Source organism: Heterocephalus glaber, unplaced genomic scaffold (genome assembly GCF_053883595.1).
Source record: "Heterocephalus glaber isolate CG9 unplaced genomic scaffold, H.glaber_assembly_v1.0 deba00001460, whole genome shotgun sequence".
NCBI lineage: Eukaryota > Metazoa > Chordata > Mammalia > Rodentia > Bathyergidae > Heterocephalus > Heterocephalus glaber.
Window position 1 is genome coordinate 12,189,521 of NW_028258307.1, and position 18,459 is coordinate 12,207,979.

Sequence of the window (18,459 nt, forward strand, 5' to 3'; positions counted from 1 at the left end):
GTACCAAGGAAGGAAAATTTGGTCTAAGTGATAAAACTACCAACTTAACTGAAAGCAGGTATTGAATGGTATAATTCACTTCTCTATTTCTTTAGACATTACATATCCACTACTAGATGGCCAACACTTAAGTTACAGAAACTAAAAAGGGTTTTGGGAGTTTTCTAGTGTTTTTAAGACATAATTTCATTTAATTCTATCAAAAAAAAATACTATTGTTTACCATAAACTATGAAGCTGACTCCTAAAGAGAAGCAGCAAAAACATTCCAAGAAAGATGAAGAACATGCACACATGGTAGTCAAGGCTTTCTGAGGCAGAGCTTCTCAACTTGTGTACAAGGATCCTGCAGGCCTCTCAGTCCACAGGGGCCAAAGTGGGAGAGCAATATATTCATAGTGCACCAGCTTATGATAAACAGTCTCCAAGTTCTTTCAATGTGTTAAACATTATTTTCTAAGTATGTGAAGAAATGAAAAATTGGGAAGCACCAGTTTAATGGAACATGTTACTCTAAGAAACAAGGAAGCTACGTTCAACTCCTTGTCGTCTTGATGACCTTCATGAAATCACCGGGCCTCTTAGGAAGCCTTAGCTAAGCTCTTCATTTATTAAATGACAAATAGTTTAGATGACTTTGAAGGCCTCTTCTAGTTCTAAACTTCCACCATTTCCTTTATATTTACACTCGATGACATAAAATGAGTCACTGTTTAAGGAAAAGCTCTAAATTCATTCATTCATTCAATAAATATTTATTAAGCATCTTGTCTGTGCCAAGCATGTAAAAAGATGTAAAACAGAAGCAGAAGCCAGTGAGCCTTAAATACATCTCAGTATGAAGAGGTGAAAGAGTAAAGCTCTGAATACTGCCTAATGGACATCTGCTTAGATACAGAATTTACAAATGCATAACTAACATTAACTTGAGTTGGCGATTCTAACAATATATGTTTTTTCTCCTCTATACTTTTTACTTGCTTAAAAAAGAGGTTTAATTACTAGTAAATTGCACTTATAATCAAAATAAATTCTGAAAGTATATTATAAAAATAGTTTATTTTAAGGACTCTGAATAGGACTTCAACATCTCATTTGCAGATTTTACCAGAAAAGGCAATCAGTGTTCAATGTATTTTAATGATGATGGAACGTGCTCCATATCCATTCCTATATATACTGTTTCATGGGTGGGAGTACAGGAAAGCATGATTCAAAGTTTTAATTAAAAACTGTATTACATAATTGGATTTACTCCCAAGAACTTGAGCTAAAATTTCCATATGAATACAATTTCACAAAAGTTACAAATATATATCAACTTACAACTGAATCACTTAGTATTTTACAGTGTTTGTAAAAATCTAGCCCCATAATTACTTTCTTTTCCTTAAAAACACAAGAACCTTAACATATATACTATGAAAAGTCCACATTTGTCTGGGAATGATGCATGCCCCTAATAGTAAGGTCCAAAATGAGAAGCACTACTATCTGCGGGAGAGGGTGGGGGAGGCAGTGGAGGAGGAGGAGGAGGCGGGGGCAGGGAGTAGGGCAGGTTAAGCACTGGATGAGGGGCCATGTTGGGTGCAGCCCACCCCATGCTGACAGATGGGGGCAGTGGCGGTGGTGGAGGCGGTGGTGGTGGGAGTGCAAAGTTGTGCATGTCAAACATCGGAGGAGGAAATGGGTACTGCGGCATCAGAGGACTCTCTTGTCTCTGCGGTGGAAATCCAGCAGCCTCCTGAGATACCATATGTTCTGAGTTATAAAACTGCTGAGGTGGAGGCCTGCTGCGGCCAGGTCGAGGGTATCTGGCTCTGGAAAATCCACGTGCGAACTCTCTGCTGTGATAACCTTTTGCATGCTCTGAAGAAGGGCTATAAGCATTCCAATTCTGATGTACTTCAGCAAAATCTTCGCCTTTGAGTGGGGAAAAAAAGACATCAAATCAGAATTAAAATTAAGTGTACTATATCAAAAGGAACTGTCAGAAATTTTAGTAATGTCTTTTAGTTACCAATTTAAGGCAGTCACAATAAAGTGAAAAGGCAAACTTAAAGCCAAAGATAAGGAAAAAGCCTAGCAAGACAGAATACATTGTAGAAAGTAACTTCAGCCAAATACCACAGAAAAAAACTGCAGCAGCACCCTTGCTAGGTGCCCTCTCAAAGGCTGAGAGCCTGGATTTCTACCGTCTACAGCCTGGCACTCCCTCCACTGGTGTCCAGGCAGGGTGAGCAAGGGGCCAGTGACAGGGCCTCTTGGCAACAGTGAGGAGCATATGGAAACCTAAGCTTCTACTTTAACAAGCAGCTCCGCAGCTTCTCCCCTTGCCACTCGTGTGGTGTCAGAGAAGACTGAGCCTTTTGTCACTGTCCCGTGGAGAAGCGGTCATCCTCCACAGGGGTCAGAGGACAGTGGCCAGAGACTCGTGCCTGATCCCAGCAGTAATGAGGCACCCCTTGCCCTTCAGTATCAATAAGAGAATAACTGAACATCAGCTACCCTCTTCCTCTCCCTGTCAAAACACAGTATTTGAAAAACAAGATTTACATAAGCTCTAGTCTTATATCCAGTATAAATATATATACCCAATATATCCAGATTTCAATAAAAAGTGACTCATCATAAAAAATAGTAAGTTTTCAAATTCAATGAGAAAGGAAAATTAACCAAGGCAACACAAAGTTGTTAGTTAACTAAGAAAGATAACGTAGTCATAAAAATGTTTTAACAAGAAATTATGATACTCTAAAAAATGAAAATTACAAAGTCTCAGATAAAAAACAGAAGATAAAGAAACAAATAGAAATTTTAGAACTGAACAGTATAATATCAAAATTAAAAACTCAGTTGAACAATACCAAAGAACAACAAAGCTGGGGGACTGATAACTACCTGACTTTAAGTTTTACCACAGACCTATAGTAATAACAGTGAAATATTCGTGAAAGAAAAAACCTATATAGATCAATGGGACAGGAGAGAGAGAGCCCCGAACTAGACCTATAGAAGGCAGTTTCTCAACAAATGTTGCTGGAATAACTGGACACCCATACACAAAAAAGAATCTAGATTCATCTTACCCCCTTTTTAAGAACTCAAAATGTATCATAAACCTAAAGATAAGATGCAAAATTATAAAACTCAAAATGATATGGGGGGAAGGTAGAAGACCTTGTGTTCATGGTAACTTTTAAGACAGGACATCAAAGACCATTATTAAAAAGGAATAAACTGAATTTCATTAAAATTAAAAGTTTTTGCTCTGTGACAGATATTGTCAAGACAATGAAAACAAAAGCCACAGTGTGGGAAAAAGTATTCTCAAAGACATAAAATCTATTATCAAAAATATACAAAGACCCCCTAAAATAACAAAAAAAACCCTGATTGAAAACAAGCCAAAGCATTCGGGCTCTCACCAAAGAAGACACACTGACGGTGAACAAGCATATGAAAAGATGTTCTATGTTGTGTCAGCAGGGAAATGTAAATTAAAACAAGGAGATGCCACTGCACACTTACAGAGACCTGCTGAAATTCCTATAAAAGGCCCAGCAAAACTTTTTACTGATACAGAGAAGATAATTCTGAAAATTATATGGGAAAGGCAAATGAACTAGAATAGCTAAAATAATGCTGAAAAAACAAGGAATACGGTACCAGATATTGTTCTCCCCTATTTCTATTTCAAGACTTGCTATACAACCACAATAATCAACACTGTTGTATAGACACATATATCAAGGAAATAAACTGCAGAACACAGAAATAGGTCAACACAAATGCAGCAAACTGACTTCTGACAAAGATTCTAGAGCAATTCATTATATGAACCATAGCTTTTGCACAAAGAGTGCAGGAACAATTAGACATTTATATGGAAAAGAGTGCTCACTGATCAAAACCTCTCATCCTATTCAAAATTTAACTTAAAATGGGTAATAGATGTAAAATGTAAAACAAAAGATTACAAACTTCAGTAAAAAAAGATAACAGGACATCTTTAAGATCTGTGGGTTTGGGTAGGCAGGCAGTTACTAGATTTCATACAAGGAAAGGTGTTAAACTGGGCTTCCCTAAAACGTTTTCTGCAAGAGACCTTCTTAAGAGGATGAAAAGACAAACTACAGATATAAGAAGTTATATATAAACCATATGTCCTACAGAGGACTAGTATCTACAATATATGTATAATAAAATAAAAATAACAGAAATACAATTAGAAAATGCACAAAAGACATGAACAAACATCACTAGAGCAGATATACACGTACAGAGCAGATGAACCACACAAGAAGAGATATTCAACATCGCCCGCCAATAGGAAATGCAAATTAAAGGCACAATTAGATATCACTACACACAAAAAAACTAATGACAGCACCTAAAGCTGGGGAGAATGAAAAGGAACTGAGTCATCTGGATATAGCTGATGAGAATGTAAAAGGATATTGGCCACAGTGAAAAAAATGAAGGACGCAATGCAACTGTCATATGACCTGGCAACTGCACTCTTGTCTATTTGTATCAGAGAAAAGGCAATTTGTTTTCTCACACAAAAAACTGTACATTAATATTTATAGCAGCTTTATTCTTAAACTGCAGAAAATGGAAACAACCCAGATGTCCCTAGGGATTAACAATCTGTGGTACATTCTCACCATGAAATGGTATTATTTAATGAAAAGGAACAAACTACTGATACATGTAATGACCTGCATGGATCTCCAGACAAGTATGGTCAGTGTGAAAGCAAATCCTCACTTGTAACATATTGTATGACTCCATTTATGTAACTTTCTTTTTTTAAGTTAACAACTTTTATTGGTATATGTATGCAATACACAAAATTTACTTTCATTTCGGGGGGATTGGTACATACATGTAACATACATTAATTATCTTCCATCCTCTCTTTCTTGAAATGACAAAGTATAATAAGGAAACGGAGAAGAGACAGGTGGTTGTCCCAAGGTGAAGAGAGAGTACAGAAGAAAATGACCAGAGCCAAGAAGAATGCAGTTTTCTCATGATGGAAATGTTACGCATCTTAAGTGTGACAATGTCAGCATTCCTGATCGTGATACTGTACTTCCAAGTTCTGCAAGATATTACAACTGGAGCACATAGGGTAAAGGGAATATAGCATCTCTATTATTTCTTAACAACTATATGTGAATCTACAATTATCTTCCAAAAAGTTTAATTTTTAAAAAATGGAGAAATTAGGAAAAGTTGATAAAAAGGAATGTAGGTTAAAAAAAATACCATGATTTGGGGTGTTAAGCAGCACACATCCTTAAATTCCAAACGTAGAAGCAAATAGCTTTCTTAAGATAAAAGTGCTGATACAAATGCCTCGAAGAAGGCTTTGCTTGCTTATTACTCCTGTAAGACATTTTTATAGCCTTAGTTCCATAAAACTACCACTGCTTGTTTGGATTCTCCTGTTCCAAATCCCATGCTGTGTAACACCTAACTGGATGTGAAGAGATAAACAGAAGCAACCCAGATGTTTCCTTCAGTTCCATTACTGATACAGTTACTTAGACAGAAATGAAGATAAAGAATGACTATATATTCCATTCACTTACCTGGTTCATTAAACTCGGATTTTAGTTTTTTCCGACCTTGAATCTGAGATTTTTTCCTCTGTTTGGCTTCTTTTTCTTTTTCATCATCACTGAAATCCAATGCCTTACAGATAAAAACATACAAATTATATTACATGGATTTGCAATTCAATAGTACATACTCTGGGTGAGAATAAACCTATTATTTACCACCTGACATTGAAAACAAGTTGCCTGTTTCACTACTTACTATTTCCTACTAATAACTGAATTAATTACGACTGAACAGTTCACGTTTAAATTTTTAAAAACTTATTTCCCCTTGCTTTGAACATACTTAGCCCATTATTCTTGAAAACTCTGAGTCATTCTTCGAGGCCTCTTTTCTTTTTGAGGTACGATCAAATATATGGTGAATGCCGCTGAACAGTGCCATCTAACAGAAAGGCAGGTAAATACAAAACTCTGTGGCATGTCCTCATCTACCTTATTCACCCAATGTGGCACCAAGTTTGTGTGGCTCTCCCTCAAAGTTAAAATGTACAGGAAAGGTAAACGTTCTCAATCTATTCAGGAAATAAACAAGCCATGACAGCACAAATGAAGACACTCACAAAAGAGGACTTCCAGAACTGCTTCGGCAAGTGGCAATGATGGGAGAAATGTGTTCAAAGTAAGGGGAATACTTAATGGCAATGTGTCTTTTACTTCAATAAAATTTTTCTAATTAAAAAACTTACTATTTTTTATCACACTGTATAAATGTTAAAATGTGTTTTGTTTTGTTTTGTTATGACTGCCCAATGAATGTTCATTAACACAAGCCATTACTCAAGCTGTGCAGTCAAGGTTTGGTTTTTCTCTGTCTCTTAATTCACAAAAAGGTTCAAATCAGTAACTTTAAAATGCCAATGTTTAACAATCTCCAGACATGGGTATTCCCTCATTAGAAGTCTCACCTCCAGATTCACCATTAACTGCAGCTGCTGTCGAAGGAAGTAGTCGAGATTAAGCATATTCCATACACCGCTGCATTCAATATAAAAAAAATACCCTGTTCTATGACTCACTCAAGAACATATACATACCCATTATATGCCAGCCTTGTTCTAAACTCTGTAAAGGATTACTTCTTTACAGGTATACAGTATTAACTCCTCTTACAATGTAATTTCAGATATACAGTAAAGCCTATAAATAAAGTAAAAGTAATAGTATAAAAACATCCTGGGGATGCTATTTAGTTTGGACTTAGGAAAAGGGCTTTCATAAACAGATATATGATCCAGGTTTTATGAGGACACCGCATTAAATCAGAAATATAAAATCCACTATAACTACGAATTTCTGATATAGTCTACCAGAAAACCAAGATTCATGAGCTATATATGACTGGCATGATTTCTTATATTTCAGGTATTTTGTTTTTTCATTAACACTGGAAAAGAGATCTGTTTCATATAAAAGGCTTACTGTGTAGGCAATGCACAGATTTTCGAAGAATAAATACATATAAAAGACTGTGTATGGAATTTTCAGTATGGCCTTACTGAAATATATTCTAGATCAAATCCTGCATAAGCTAGCAGTCAACATACCTTGGAATCTATAATCAAATTTTTAAATGTCAACTAATTTTAGTGCTTTCAAGTGCCTAATTTTTTACTACTAATCTTAATGTGCTAAGATTTTTTTTTAACTGAGGTTAAATGTGGTATCTACTGGACACTAGAAAATATTGAGATCAGACAGAATGCATTTTCTTTGAATTGTTCAGTAAAATGGAGAAACAGACAAGCAATGATATAATGAACAAGTACTATGGCTTAGTGCTACAGGAGCGTGGGGCTTGATAAAGAGCAAAAAAAAGGAAAGGAAGACTTCTTGGTATAGATAACCCAGCTAAATACCTAATGAGAAATTAGCTATGGAAATAAGAGAAAGGAAATCTTCAGAGAATGGGAACAATATGTGCAGATGCAGGTGCGTGAAAGAATATGGTATTTGTAAGGCAAATTGAAAGTTTTTATGTAGCAAAAGAGAAAAAAATGAATGTTAATAAAGATTATTACACCATCTTAAATCACTGTGCATCATCTCAGGAGTAGGAAAAAGAAATTAAAGGATTTTAATTGAGAATAGTTAGGCTCCAGTAAATTTTATGCATTCTTTCACAGCTCATAATCTCTACTATTATCTTTTATATGCAAGCTTCCTACCTTCATAGCACATCATTTTTTGGTTTTTGTTTTTAGGTTAAACCTAACATTCTAATCTATGATCAATGTCAGGTAGCAATTCTGGACTATAAAATGTCAGCAACAATTATTGCAAAATTAAAACCCAGCATATTTAATGATCCATTCTGCCACCTAAAAAAAAATGAACATCAATGAAGCATTCATGATTTAATTTTGTAACTAACCTAATCATCCAGTTTCATAAGCAATTAATATTACCATAATTAATAACTTTAATGCTTAGGTATGATACAACAGGGTTGTATTAGGAGTATCTGGATTTCACAAGAGATATATTTTAAGATCTATGTGAATCTCCAAACACTTTTAAAACATATAATTTCAGTAATAAAATACTCTAAACATAATAATGTTAAATAAATATAAAGAGCAATAACAGGAATCACATGTATACATCACATTAAGTAGAAAACACATTTCACTGTATAAAAGATACTAAACCAGGATCACTCACTGCTTAAGTGACTCAGACCTGTATAAAACAGATCTCTACAGGGGGCATAAACCTGATTCATGTTAAAAATTAACAAAGACTATGATCTTTGGCATTGCCTGAGAACACTTAAAATAATCAGTTGTATCTGAAAATATCAAAAGACCCTAATATTGTACTGAAACAATTTTTTTCAGAACTGAGCACAAGAAAATCTGCTTAAAAATCTCCAGCTGGCCAAATAATTTTACTACATAATTCACTCATTTACATATTATTCTCAAATTAACTTCACACTCCTAGAAAGACTACATTATCAATCGACCTTTGAGGATAAAACTATTACCTTATTAACATAGATACAAAAAGAAAATCAAGTGGTCTCTTTTTAGGAAGGTAATTATATTGTAAAATATGGGGAGGTAAACAACGTCTAATGATTTTGTAACTTCAAAAGAGCAACTTACTAAAAGTATCACAGTAAATGTCTTTATGTCCCACATGATTAATATATTTAACTCAGTAAAATATTTTAAATAATAATATCTGCCTTCATCAGTTATCAACAAAGTTGATTAAACATAAAATAACAAGGCAGGTGATGTGCAGATAATTATTATTAAAAACTTTATAATATTAAATATCCTACTTGGTAAAATAACGAGTATAAACACTTATACTTACATCCGGTGGCGGTTCCTGATCATTCTTCCATGATGCGTCTGATCCCCTATCCCTATAAACAAGTCAAAAAAGGGTTTATTGACAAGGCTCACATAAGTGCTTATAACAGAATGAAAAATACTCAAGTACAAGACAGGAGCTAGACCTTTAATTTTACAATATATGTGAAACTAACGAAAAAAAAAGGACATTTATGTCATTTATCTCTAGCAAAAGATAATAGACCATTTATGTGTCCTTTACCTTATATGTTAAGTGATGTGGAAGGCTCATAATAAAAACAAAGTCTGGACACATCTAATTATTAGGATTAGGGAATGAAGATGACAATCCAAGACTGCAGTATGCAGACAGAAGTGGTTTTGAAGTTCTTCTAAGTTTTACTTTCATGATACCTGAGTTCAACAAGTAAATGTTCAACATCAACTACCTATGAGATCCTGGAGTTTAAAGACATAACTAGACAATTTCCAAACTGGTGCACTACCACAAGATGTCAAAATCCATTAAAGATCAAGTAAAATTCCATAAAGCACTTTCAGCAAGACAGTATGTAGAGTGTATGGGAAGCTGAGATTAAACAAGGCTTTGCTGGCTGGTGAGCTCAAACAGCTGAACTGCTCCACCTCAAAGACAAAGCATTATACAGCACAAAGACATTCCTCGTTTAACTACCGAGTTACTCTCCCGTTGTGGGGTTGTTAAAGTGAACTGGTCGCTAAATGAGGAATTGTATATTCTATGTACATGACAATCTTCAGAACAAAGAAGTGGTCAAAGGAAACTCCAACCTGGGGAGGTAAACAACATCGAACGATTTTGTAACTTCAAAAGAAGAACAACTTACTAAAAGTATCACAGTAAATGTCTTTATGTCCCACATGATTAATTTCTTTAACTCAGTAAAATATTTTAAATAATAATATCTACCTTTATCAGTTATCAACAAAGTTTGCTTTTATTTGCATAACTCTTACAACATGCAGTACTGGAATGTGTAACAGAACATAAAACTACAGTACTGTACTGTACGATCAGCAAAAATTACAGCACTGAATCAACAAGGTGTACTGTATGAAAAAAAGGACACTCAGGCTCTATAAACAGGACGTACAGAACTATATGAAAAAAAAGACGGGTCATAAATCTGAACAATCATTAGACAGGGAGTAGTGATAAGTTCCCACGACAGACCCCAAAACACATGGTCAGGTGGTGCCTCAGAAGGACAGCCTGACTTCCCAACTCTTTGCTTTATTTTTACTTCTTCCCGTGTGGAGTTCAAATCAAGAAAAGACTGCTCCTGTTACCTAAAATGTTCTAATAAACATTTTCAGAAAACCTTTTCAGTTACCTGTTTTAAGCTATCTTGTTAAAGATAAATATAGGGCATATCCACAGCAACATCTTAAATTCAGAGCAGAATGAAATGTTATTTAAGGCATCATTCTAGAACACTGCAAAATCTTTATGACTTTTATGTTTATTTTTCCTATCAGCTTAAATAATTTTTGCACAATGTTCCTTTCAAAAATTATGTGGACTCTAAAACATGAGTTTAATATATTATCAAGATCCAAATTTTCATCCCTGAAATAATAAGTGAAATTTAGACTTAATTTAAAATGGAAGTTGTAATGAGACCAATCTTTTGCATGCTTTTCTTCCATTCCTCATTAGACTACACTTTAAGTAGTTCATTACAACATGTCAATGCACTCCACTTATTCATACAGAAAAATCCTTTCTACTTGAATTTATGTACCACGTTTAAATAAAAAGTTATATAATTATAACAAGTGCCACTGCTAAAGGTAGCTCTACAGCTAATACTTGGCAATAAAACCAACACCTGAAAACAACATACCAGGTGGAGCACAAATATCCAGAAATATTACTAGTCACGTGTCAGGCGTCAGCATGTTCACAGCCAAAATACAGCACTCAGTTAGTGGATATGTCAACCAACTTCTCATAGCTTATACAGAATAATTAATTTCATGAATGTAACCTGGAGAGAATTTTATTTAAAAACAGAAAAGAATCTTTCACTGACAATGAAGTAGCTTGTCTACAAAACTAAGTATTTATGGAAAAAAACAATGAGCTAGAACTCAAAAAATTTATAAATTTTTTTGTCTGTATATGGTGGCTGATCCTGTCACTTGAAAAAATAATATAAATGTTTTCTATTTGTAAGATCTGATAACAAGTTATAGCTTTCAGACTTGTCAGCAGAAAGACAAATGAAGTCTCTGGGAGACTGATCATTCAACTAAAAGAAACTACCATCAATAAAAATTATCCTTAAAATATAAAATGTCAGATAAGCGAAGACCTCATATGTCAATAAAGTACTTACTGTTTAAGTTTTTCTGTGAAAACATACTGGGTAAAATCTTTCATTGATGGAGCAAAATACATAGTCTCCTTTATCTTAATACTTTTACTTTCAATGTGGTCTGAAGAATTAAACCGCAACACATAAAATGGATGTGCAACAGGTCCAAATATCTCAAATATCTGTAAAACAGAAGAAATACAAAGACTTCGTTTAACATGTAAAATAATGATTTGAAAAGTTAGCAATATTTAAAAATACCAGATAAAAAGGAAGGTAATTTTGTCAATGTTAGAGCGATAAATTATCCGTTTTTGAATCACACACACACACACACACACACACACAAACAAACCCCGCCACTGCCTTTTGTGATACGGAGAATCAAACACAGGGTCTTTGCACTAAAGTACATCGCAGCCTGTACTTATTTTTTATTTTGAGACAGGGTCATGCTAAGTCACTAAAATGCCCAAGGTGGATTCAAACTTGCAATCCTCTGCCTCAGTCTCCCAGAATGCTGGGATATTGGCATGTGACACCACCCCAGGCTTATTTAAGTCAATTTAATATACTCAAAGTCTTCATATTTTGATTAATTTTTTTTTTTTGGTACCAGGGATCAAACTCAGGCTCTTGTGCTTGTAAGACACGTAGCGGCACCACTGAGCTAAATCCCCGGCCCTCATCCCAAATTTTTATGAATGTAAAAGAACTGTAACTGTTTCTTGCTAAATTAAATCACTTTAGTTTTAGCTAGTGGATTCTAGATTCAATTATGTTTTAAATTGTTCATTTAAGATGTAAGGTACAGAAAACTATAACTGGTAACTTATGAAAATAAAATACTGTCTGCATTTGGAATCTTATTATGGACACACAACAGTAAAGTTCTGATTTAAAACAGGTACTAGGTCAATTCTGTTGTTTCTAAAGAGTGTTCAACATTGCTGAAATATTAAACCGTAACTTTTCCTGTATTAAAAAAGTAGATTTGAACTTGAAGATTCTTATTTCTAAAAACTCAAAGATGCTACAACCTCTAACTTACTATCCGAATTTTAAAAAATGTTTCTGATAATAAATATGTCTAATAAAGAGACTAGATGTCAGTGTGTACTTTTCCAGTCTTAGCTATTGGTATTCTTTTGAGATTATATTGAAGTTTTGTATCCTGCCCCCTTTAAAAATTAATACATACAGCTGCATTAAATTTTTTCATGCTATATTTTTCATGAGCATAATTTCAAAGGGTTTCGTAAAGCTCCTTTAAATTTATTCACTAGTGCTAAAGAAATTTAGACACCTTCCAATTTGTTCTGCATAATACATGATGGCAAGATGGACATCTTTTCACGTTAATCTCTAAAATTTTTTAAACTTTCTAAAAGTTGATTTGGAAGGGATGGTTAAAGTATGGCAACTATTAGAGCTCTTGATGTAGATTACTAAATACTTCTGACCAACTTATATCACTGCACCGACAGTGCCTATTTTACCACATCCTTTGTACTTGGATTATCAAAATGTGTTCTCCTTATTCTGTAACCTACAGTATTCAAGCTTTTATTCATTTTTATTAAGACATAAAACAGACAACCCATCAAGGTTATGATTACTCTAAAAACACGGAGTGGCCATTAAAATGTCAAGGTATTCTGAAATAACAATAGTGTCAAAAATTTAAAGATTTTCAATTTTAAAAGTAAAACAATCTAAGAAAATAACAAGACATCAGCTTTGAAAATGAGTAGGTAAAAACAGTAAACTTCCAAGGAGAACTGCAAAAGATGGAAGGGATGCCCTGCAGTATCACTCTTACAGCTTATACTATTTTAACTCCCTTGATACAGACAAACCTGATTCTTAAGTTAGAGATACAACCTATCTTTTAAAAAGATTTCTATGAATCAGTTAGTAGAAGGTAAAATCATTTCCTGCTACCTGCTACGTAAGGCTATTTCCCAGGGACCTGTTTCCTGGACAGCTCTAATTTCATTTAACTGTGACAACTACTTCACTAGAGAAATTTCTACTAACTTAAGGTTTATGGAGTCTGGTTTGAACTAAAATATAAGTGTCATTCAAATTTCTTGGACAAAATGGCAAAACATAATTTTTCAGTTGCCTATTCTTGGGATCTGAAATGTTTCTGAGCCACAGCTATAATAAAATCATTACAAGGTCTTGAGTAAACCACAACCACCCATAGCAGGTAATAGAAAGACACACCACAAAACTACTATGTGGAATGAACCTATACTGACTCATATGTATTCATGGTCCTACTTCAAATAGTCTCAGGAAAATCTACTGGGTTCATACAAGCAATTTAGTTAATCCAGAATTACAGAAAAGAAGGATTTAACAGTATTTTAAATAACTATCAGTTTCAAAGAATAGATCTTAGCTTGACTAATGCTTGAAAGCTCAACTATAAAGAACAACTTTAAATGCAGCAGACTCAGGCCACCCACATCTTCTCATACTGTTCTATTTGAATAACTCACATCCCTGCTCAGTGATTCCACTCCACTTTTGGGATTTTGTAATTTCAAGACCTTAACGGGAGATAAAAACAAAGGAAATAATAGACCTTGAGGAGAAAATTTACCAATTTAGCAGAGTTTAAGACAGTGATAACTGAGACTTTTACTTTGAGGTAGGCAAGCAGCTTTATAACTTAAGTAGTATATATGCCCTATGGAAATACTCATACAAAGATTCCTGCCACACAGAGGCTCAACCATGCCACTACCATAATGCAGGACTAACATAAGGTAGGACCTGTTCGGAAAAACTGACAAGCAGAAAAGTAACAGAGTGTGTGCACAACACAGGCCCAACTTAGGACATCTCAGCAGACTGCCGAGCTACACTCTCCTCCCCTCTCCACACACACACCATGGCAGACCCTTAGGGGTTAGTCTGAGGGCAGAGGCTACTCCCAGTTTTTCTAAGTCACAAGTACATCAAGGAATCTCCAGCCCCACGAGCAATATTGCAAGGCTGTGTGTGTGATGGGCTGAGATCTGAATTCAGCCACCCTGCAACAGCCTTCAGAGAATGCCAGTATTCTGCTCTTCTGTTTCTCCAGTTAAGCTAGCTTTTCACTGAATTAGCAACAGGAGAAAAAACATGAGGAAAGTAACCTTTACACCCATCTACAACTACCTTTCATCAATCTTTTCATGCTTTTTTGACCCTCTATTAACAAAAATGAAGACAATACAAATAAGTAGAGAGTACCCTAATGCATTGGTCAAGGCAGGTGATTATTTCAATCACTGTGTGTAGCACCGTGTGTATCACAAGTTAGTCTGAGGGAGGATAAAACAACACTGCATCAGTATCATAGGGGAACTTTCTGAAAATCATCACATCCTATCAACCAAGACTGTTATATAATCTTTAATAAATTCCTATTCAATATTTGAGAGGGAAATAGACATCTCTACTTACCATGGGGAAACTAATCATCACTGGGGGTAAGGGCAAAGGTTGAAATATAAATCTGAGACTAACCTGTCTAACAGTGAAGAAGGAAGGAAGCGGGAGGGGGAATGAACCTCAGTTGTAAGCTCAATTTTGTTTCAGCAGTGTGATTTTTCTTAGCAAGTTTTCTGTTTTAAAATGTCAATAATTCTTCCTTACAGAGTTTCAAATAATTTTTATAAGATAAAGAACATAAAGTTATCACTGTGTTTAATTATTTTTGTTGGCAGTGAAGGACAGAGGAAAAAGGACGTGCAACAGTTGGCTACTGTGGAGGTAAAACTAGTGCCTTGATTAGTTCATGATCTAAAAGAGCTTCAATTCTATCATCTGATCAACAGTTGGTTTCATAGATACTCTAAACCTTCCCCTTTCCGAATTTGGGGAATCATTTCAAATTGCTTAGATTTATAACCAAATGTTTTTGAAATACTTGGATTTACTAAGCTCGCTTAAGTGACGGATGTAATATTCACCTCTAGGCTTCTGCCACATATCTAAAGCTAGAAGTGTAAGTGTTACATATTTACCTGGTATCTCTCAAGCACAAATGACAGAAGAGCTGATTATTATTAGTTACAATTATGGGTCTGAAAATCTCATATACAGTACATTGAGGAATATAAAAACATCAGTTTTAATTAGCAAAGTGTTGGGTATTTTGCAATTAAAATCGTCTAAATCAACTATTAGGAGAAGGCAACAGTCATGAAAAATAAGCAAAAATTAAGAAAAAAATCAGGTTTTATAACTTCACTTCACATTCAGAAAATGAAGAAATATGTTTTCCTTGCCACCTCTCCCCTCTCCTCCTCTCTGTTACTACTTCCTGGAGGAAAAGAAATGTTTTGCTTTTTCCAAAACAAAGGATTGGTTTCTTAAGAATGAAGACCAATGGACATGAGGAGCTACGTACAGCACAATCCTGTACTCACTTCTTATTCCTTTTCTCTTGGCCTTTGTCAAGGCTAAGCCCCTTCTGTACCTCTAACCCCTTGCAAAGACATCAGCAGTAAGTAATGAGTTTGTACACATTATAGCTTCTTCCTGCTAATCAAAAGTTCTGAGACCTACATGTATAATAAAGATACTAAGCCTAAGTACTTGAAAGGAGAAAAAACATAGCACCATTCTTTAGATACTATGAGTCTTCTTTCCCTTTGTGAATTTTTTTTTTAAACTGCAAAAAAAATCAGTTCTTAACTGAAATAAATTTTGCTACCAACTGCTTTGTAATGGGGTGACCCATTACTATGTTAAATTTACCTATCAACCTATAAAACATATGGTGATGGTGAAGCAGCAGAACTGATAAAAACCTCATCCCTTTCTGAACTGTTATTAGAAGGCTGGGCATGGTGGTACACGCCTGTAGTCCCAGCACTCATGAGGCTGAGGCAGGAGGACTGCCATGAGTTCAAGGCCAGCCTGGACTACATAGTGAGGCTTTGTTCTAAAACAAGAAAACAAAACAAAACTTCTCACTCATGAATTGCTTTAGGGTTCCACAGTAGGAAAAAGTGGAGAAAAGGAAAAGTTAGGTGTGAAGACTCAGTAACACAGTTTAACATATTTGCTTTTTCCTAATTTAATATAAATTAATTATATCCACTGGAACTCAGACCATACAATGTATAGTGGGGAATACAGAGGTTAATAAAACTGTCCTATCTGCCAAGAAATGAACACTTGGTTAGTACTTATCTTCCTGACGCAGGCTGGGGATTTAGCTCAGTGGTTCCACTGCCTGCCTCACAAGTGTAAGGTCCTGAGTTCAATCCCCGATACCCCCCAAAAAACAAACAAAAAACAAACAACTTATCTCCTGACCTTAGAGGGCTTTATGTCCTCTACTGACTGCTCAGGATTGCCTACTTGCTGGACAGTGTGTGGTTTTCTACATTAAAGGTAAACATATAGGGTTGTTCCTAGGAAGATGTTAAAAGGGACCCCATCTTATAATGGTTCCATATTCCTAAGTCCTTAGCTTGTGCTTACAGTGACATTTCTCTCCTGTCACCAAAGTCTTTTCCCACTTGAATGATTCCACTTTGAGCTTCCATCTGAGGAAGTCAAGTCTAAAAAGTTTGAGAGCCCCTACTTACAGGGGCTCAAAAACCAAAACTGGTTAAGAACTATCGCATTACTCACAGAAAATCTTTACTTGGCTCCAAATACCTGGCAGATCAGAACTATGTCTTATTCAGTAGAGTGCCTGGTAAACATCAGCAAAGAATTTCACGTATGTGTATAGTGACTTACACATGAAAGATGAATAAGAAACATTTAACCAATTGACAGACAGCCGTTAAGAACTGCAGGGAATCAAGAATGTGTTACAAGTTGAGAGCTCTAGACTGCTCATCTAATAAAATTAATAAACTCTTCTTAGGATCAATAGGGAAAGTCAGAAACATCAACCAAAGACAGAGAATAATTTGTAGGATCTGAGTTTTTTAACAAACCTTTCCTGCTGCTTGTCGATCACTTCTGAAAATTACAGTCTCCTCATTAACTGGAGGTAGGTTACTCACAGATTCAATTATTACTGAAAAATTTAAAAAACAAATGTTATTTTAAGATTTAATCAGAATATAATGTAGAAATAGTGAGAATTTACAGTTAATCCTAACATAATTTAAAATAAAATTTGGTGAAGATAGCTCAGTGACTATTCCGCTTTAATAAAAATAAAATTATCAAATAGCACAGGGAAATGCATTATAAATATTTTTAATACAAAAAGCTACAATTCCAAGAAAAATATTAAACTATAAAATCTAACAGAAAATTCAAATCACCCTTTCCCTTTAAAATATCATGATATTCAAGCAATATATATTTCTCAAGCAATTTTTACCATAAATAGTATCAACACATTTAGTCACAAAATTCCTGTTCTACAAGTTAGTCTTATTTCTCATTCTATAGTTCTTTCCTACAAAGCACTGATTATTTATGAATAAATGAAAAAGTTAAATTAATGCTTAATAAAACATTTTCCTTTGAACAGATGAAGTAGGAGTGAGAGGCCCCACAATAACTCTTATCATTATATTTAACTTCCCTTCTTAAAAAGCACTGGGGTTAACATAGTCTGGGTTGACATAGTCTAAAACTCTTTTAAGTGCTACAAGTGCTAATCTACTACTGCAAAGACACACAGACACAGACACACACACACACACAAAGTTCTTAATTAGCAACAAGCAATAATACTGTTACATTATACAGATAACCATGTCCACCTAGGGAATGAAATATGTGTATTAGCTCAGATTATTAAAATTCAAAGAATTTTTTTGTATTCCAATTAATTTCTAAGGTTAATGCTTCCTAGTTCTAAACATACATATAAGTAACTGATCATGGGCCAACATTTTTAGAGTTAGATCTGCTTCTGGAATAAAGCTGATAAGATAACAAAGACAATACATAGTAAAACTTCATTTGTAATCATCACTCCTCCCTAATTTCTTTCCCTAAGAGCCATTATAAAATTATAATTATAGAAAACTATAGAAATTATAGAAAATTAAAGATCACCTAATCCAATTCCCTCATCTTATAGGAAGATAAAAAAAGGATTCAAGAGGTCAGCTCTAGCACATAGGAAACTCCACAAGAGTCTGAACTATATATTGATAAAAACTGTTAAAGGCT

At 34.7% G+C, this 18,459-nt stretch overlaps 1 protein-coding gene across 1 annotated transcript in view; it reads right to left on the reverse strand.

Annotated features, from left to right (window-relative positions):
- Window positions 1-739: 739 nt before the first annotated feature.
- Window positions 740-18,459, reverse strand: part of Naf1 (nuclear assembly factor 1 ribonucleoprotein) — a 37,562-nt gene continuing 19,842 nt past the window's right edge. Inside the window, exons 4-8 of the mRNA XM_004848238.4 lie at window positions 17,262-17,344; window positions 11,323-11,483; window positions 8,961-9,012; window positions 5,604-5,706; window positions 740-1,923 (exon numbers count right to left, since the gene is read on the reverse strand). Coding sequence (XP_004848295.1) covers window positions 1,460-1,923; window positions 5,604-5,706; window positions 8,961-9,012; window positions 11,323-11,483; window positions 17,262-17,344 — 863 coding nt within the window. The 3' untranslated portion in view covers window positions 740-1,459. The remainder of the gene's footprint in view (window positions 1,924-5,603; window positions 5,707-8,960; window positions 9,013-11,322; window positions 11,484-17,261; window positions 17,345-18,459) is intronic.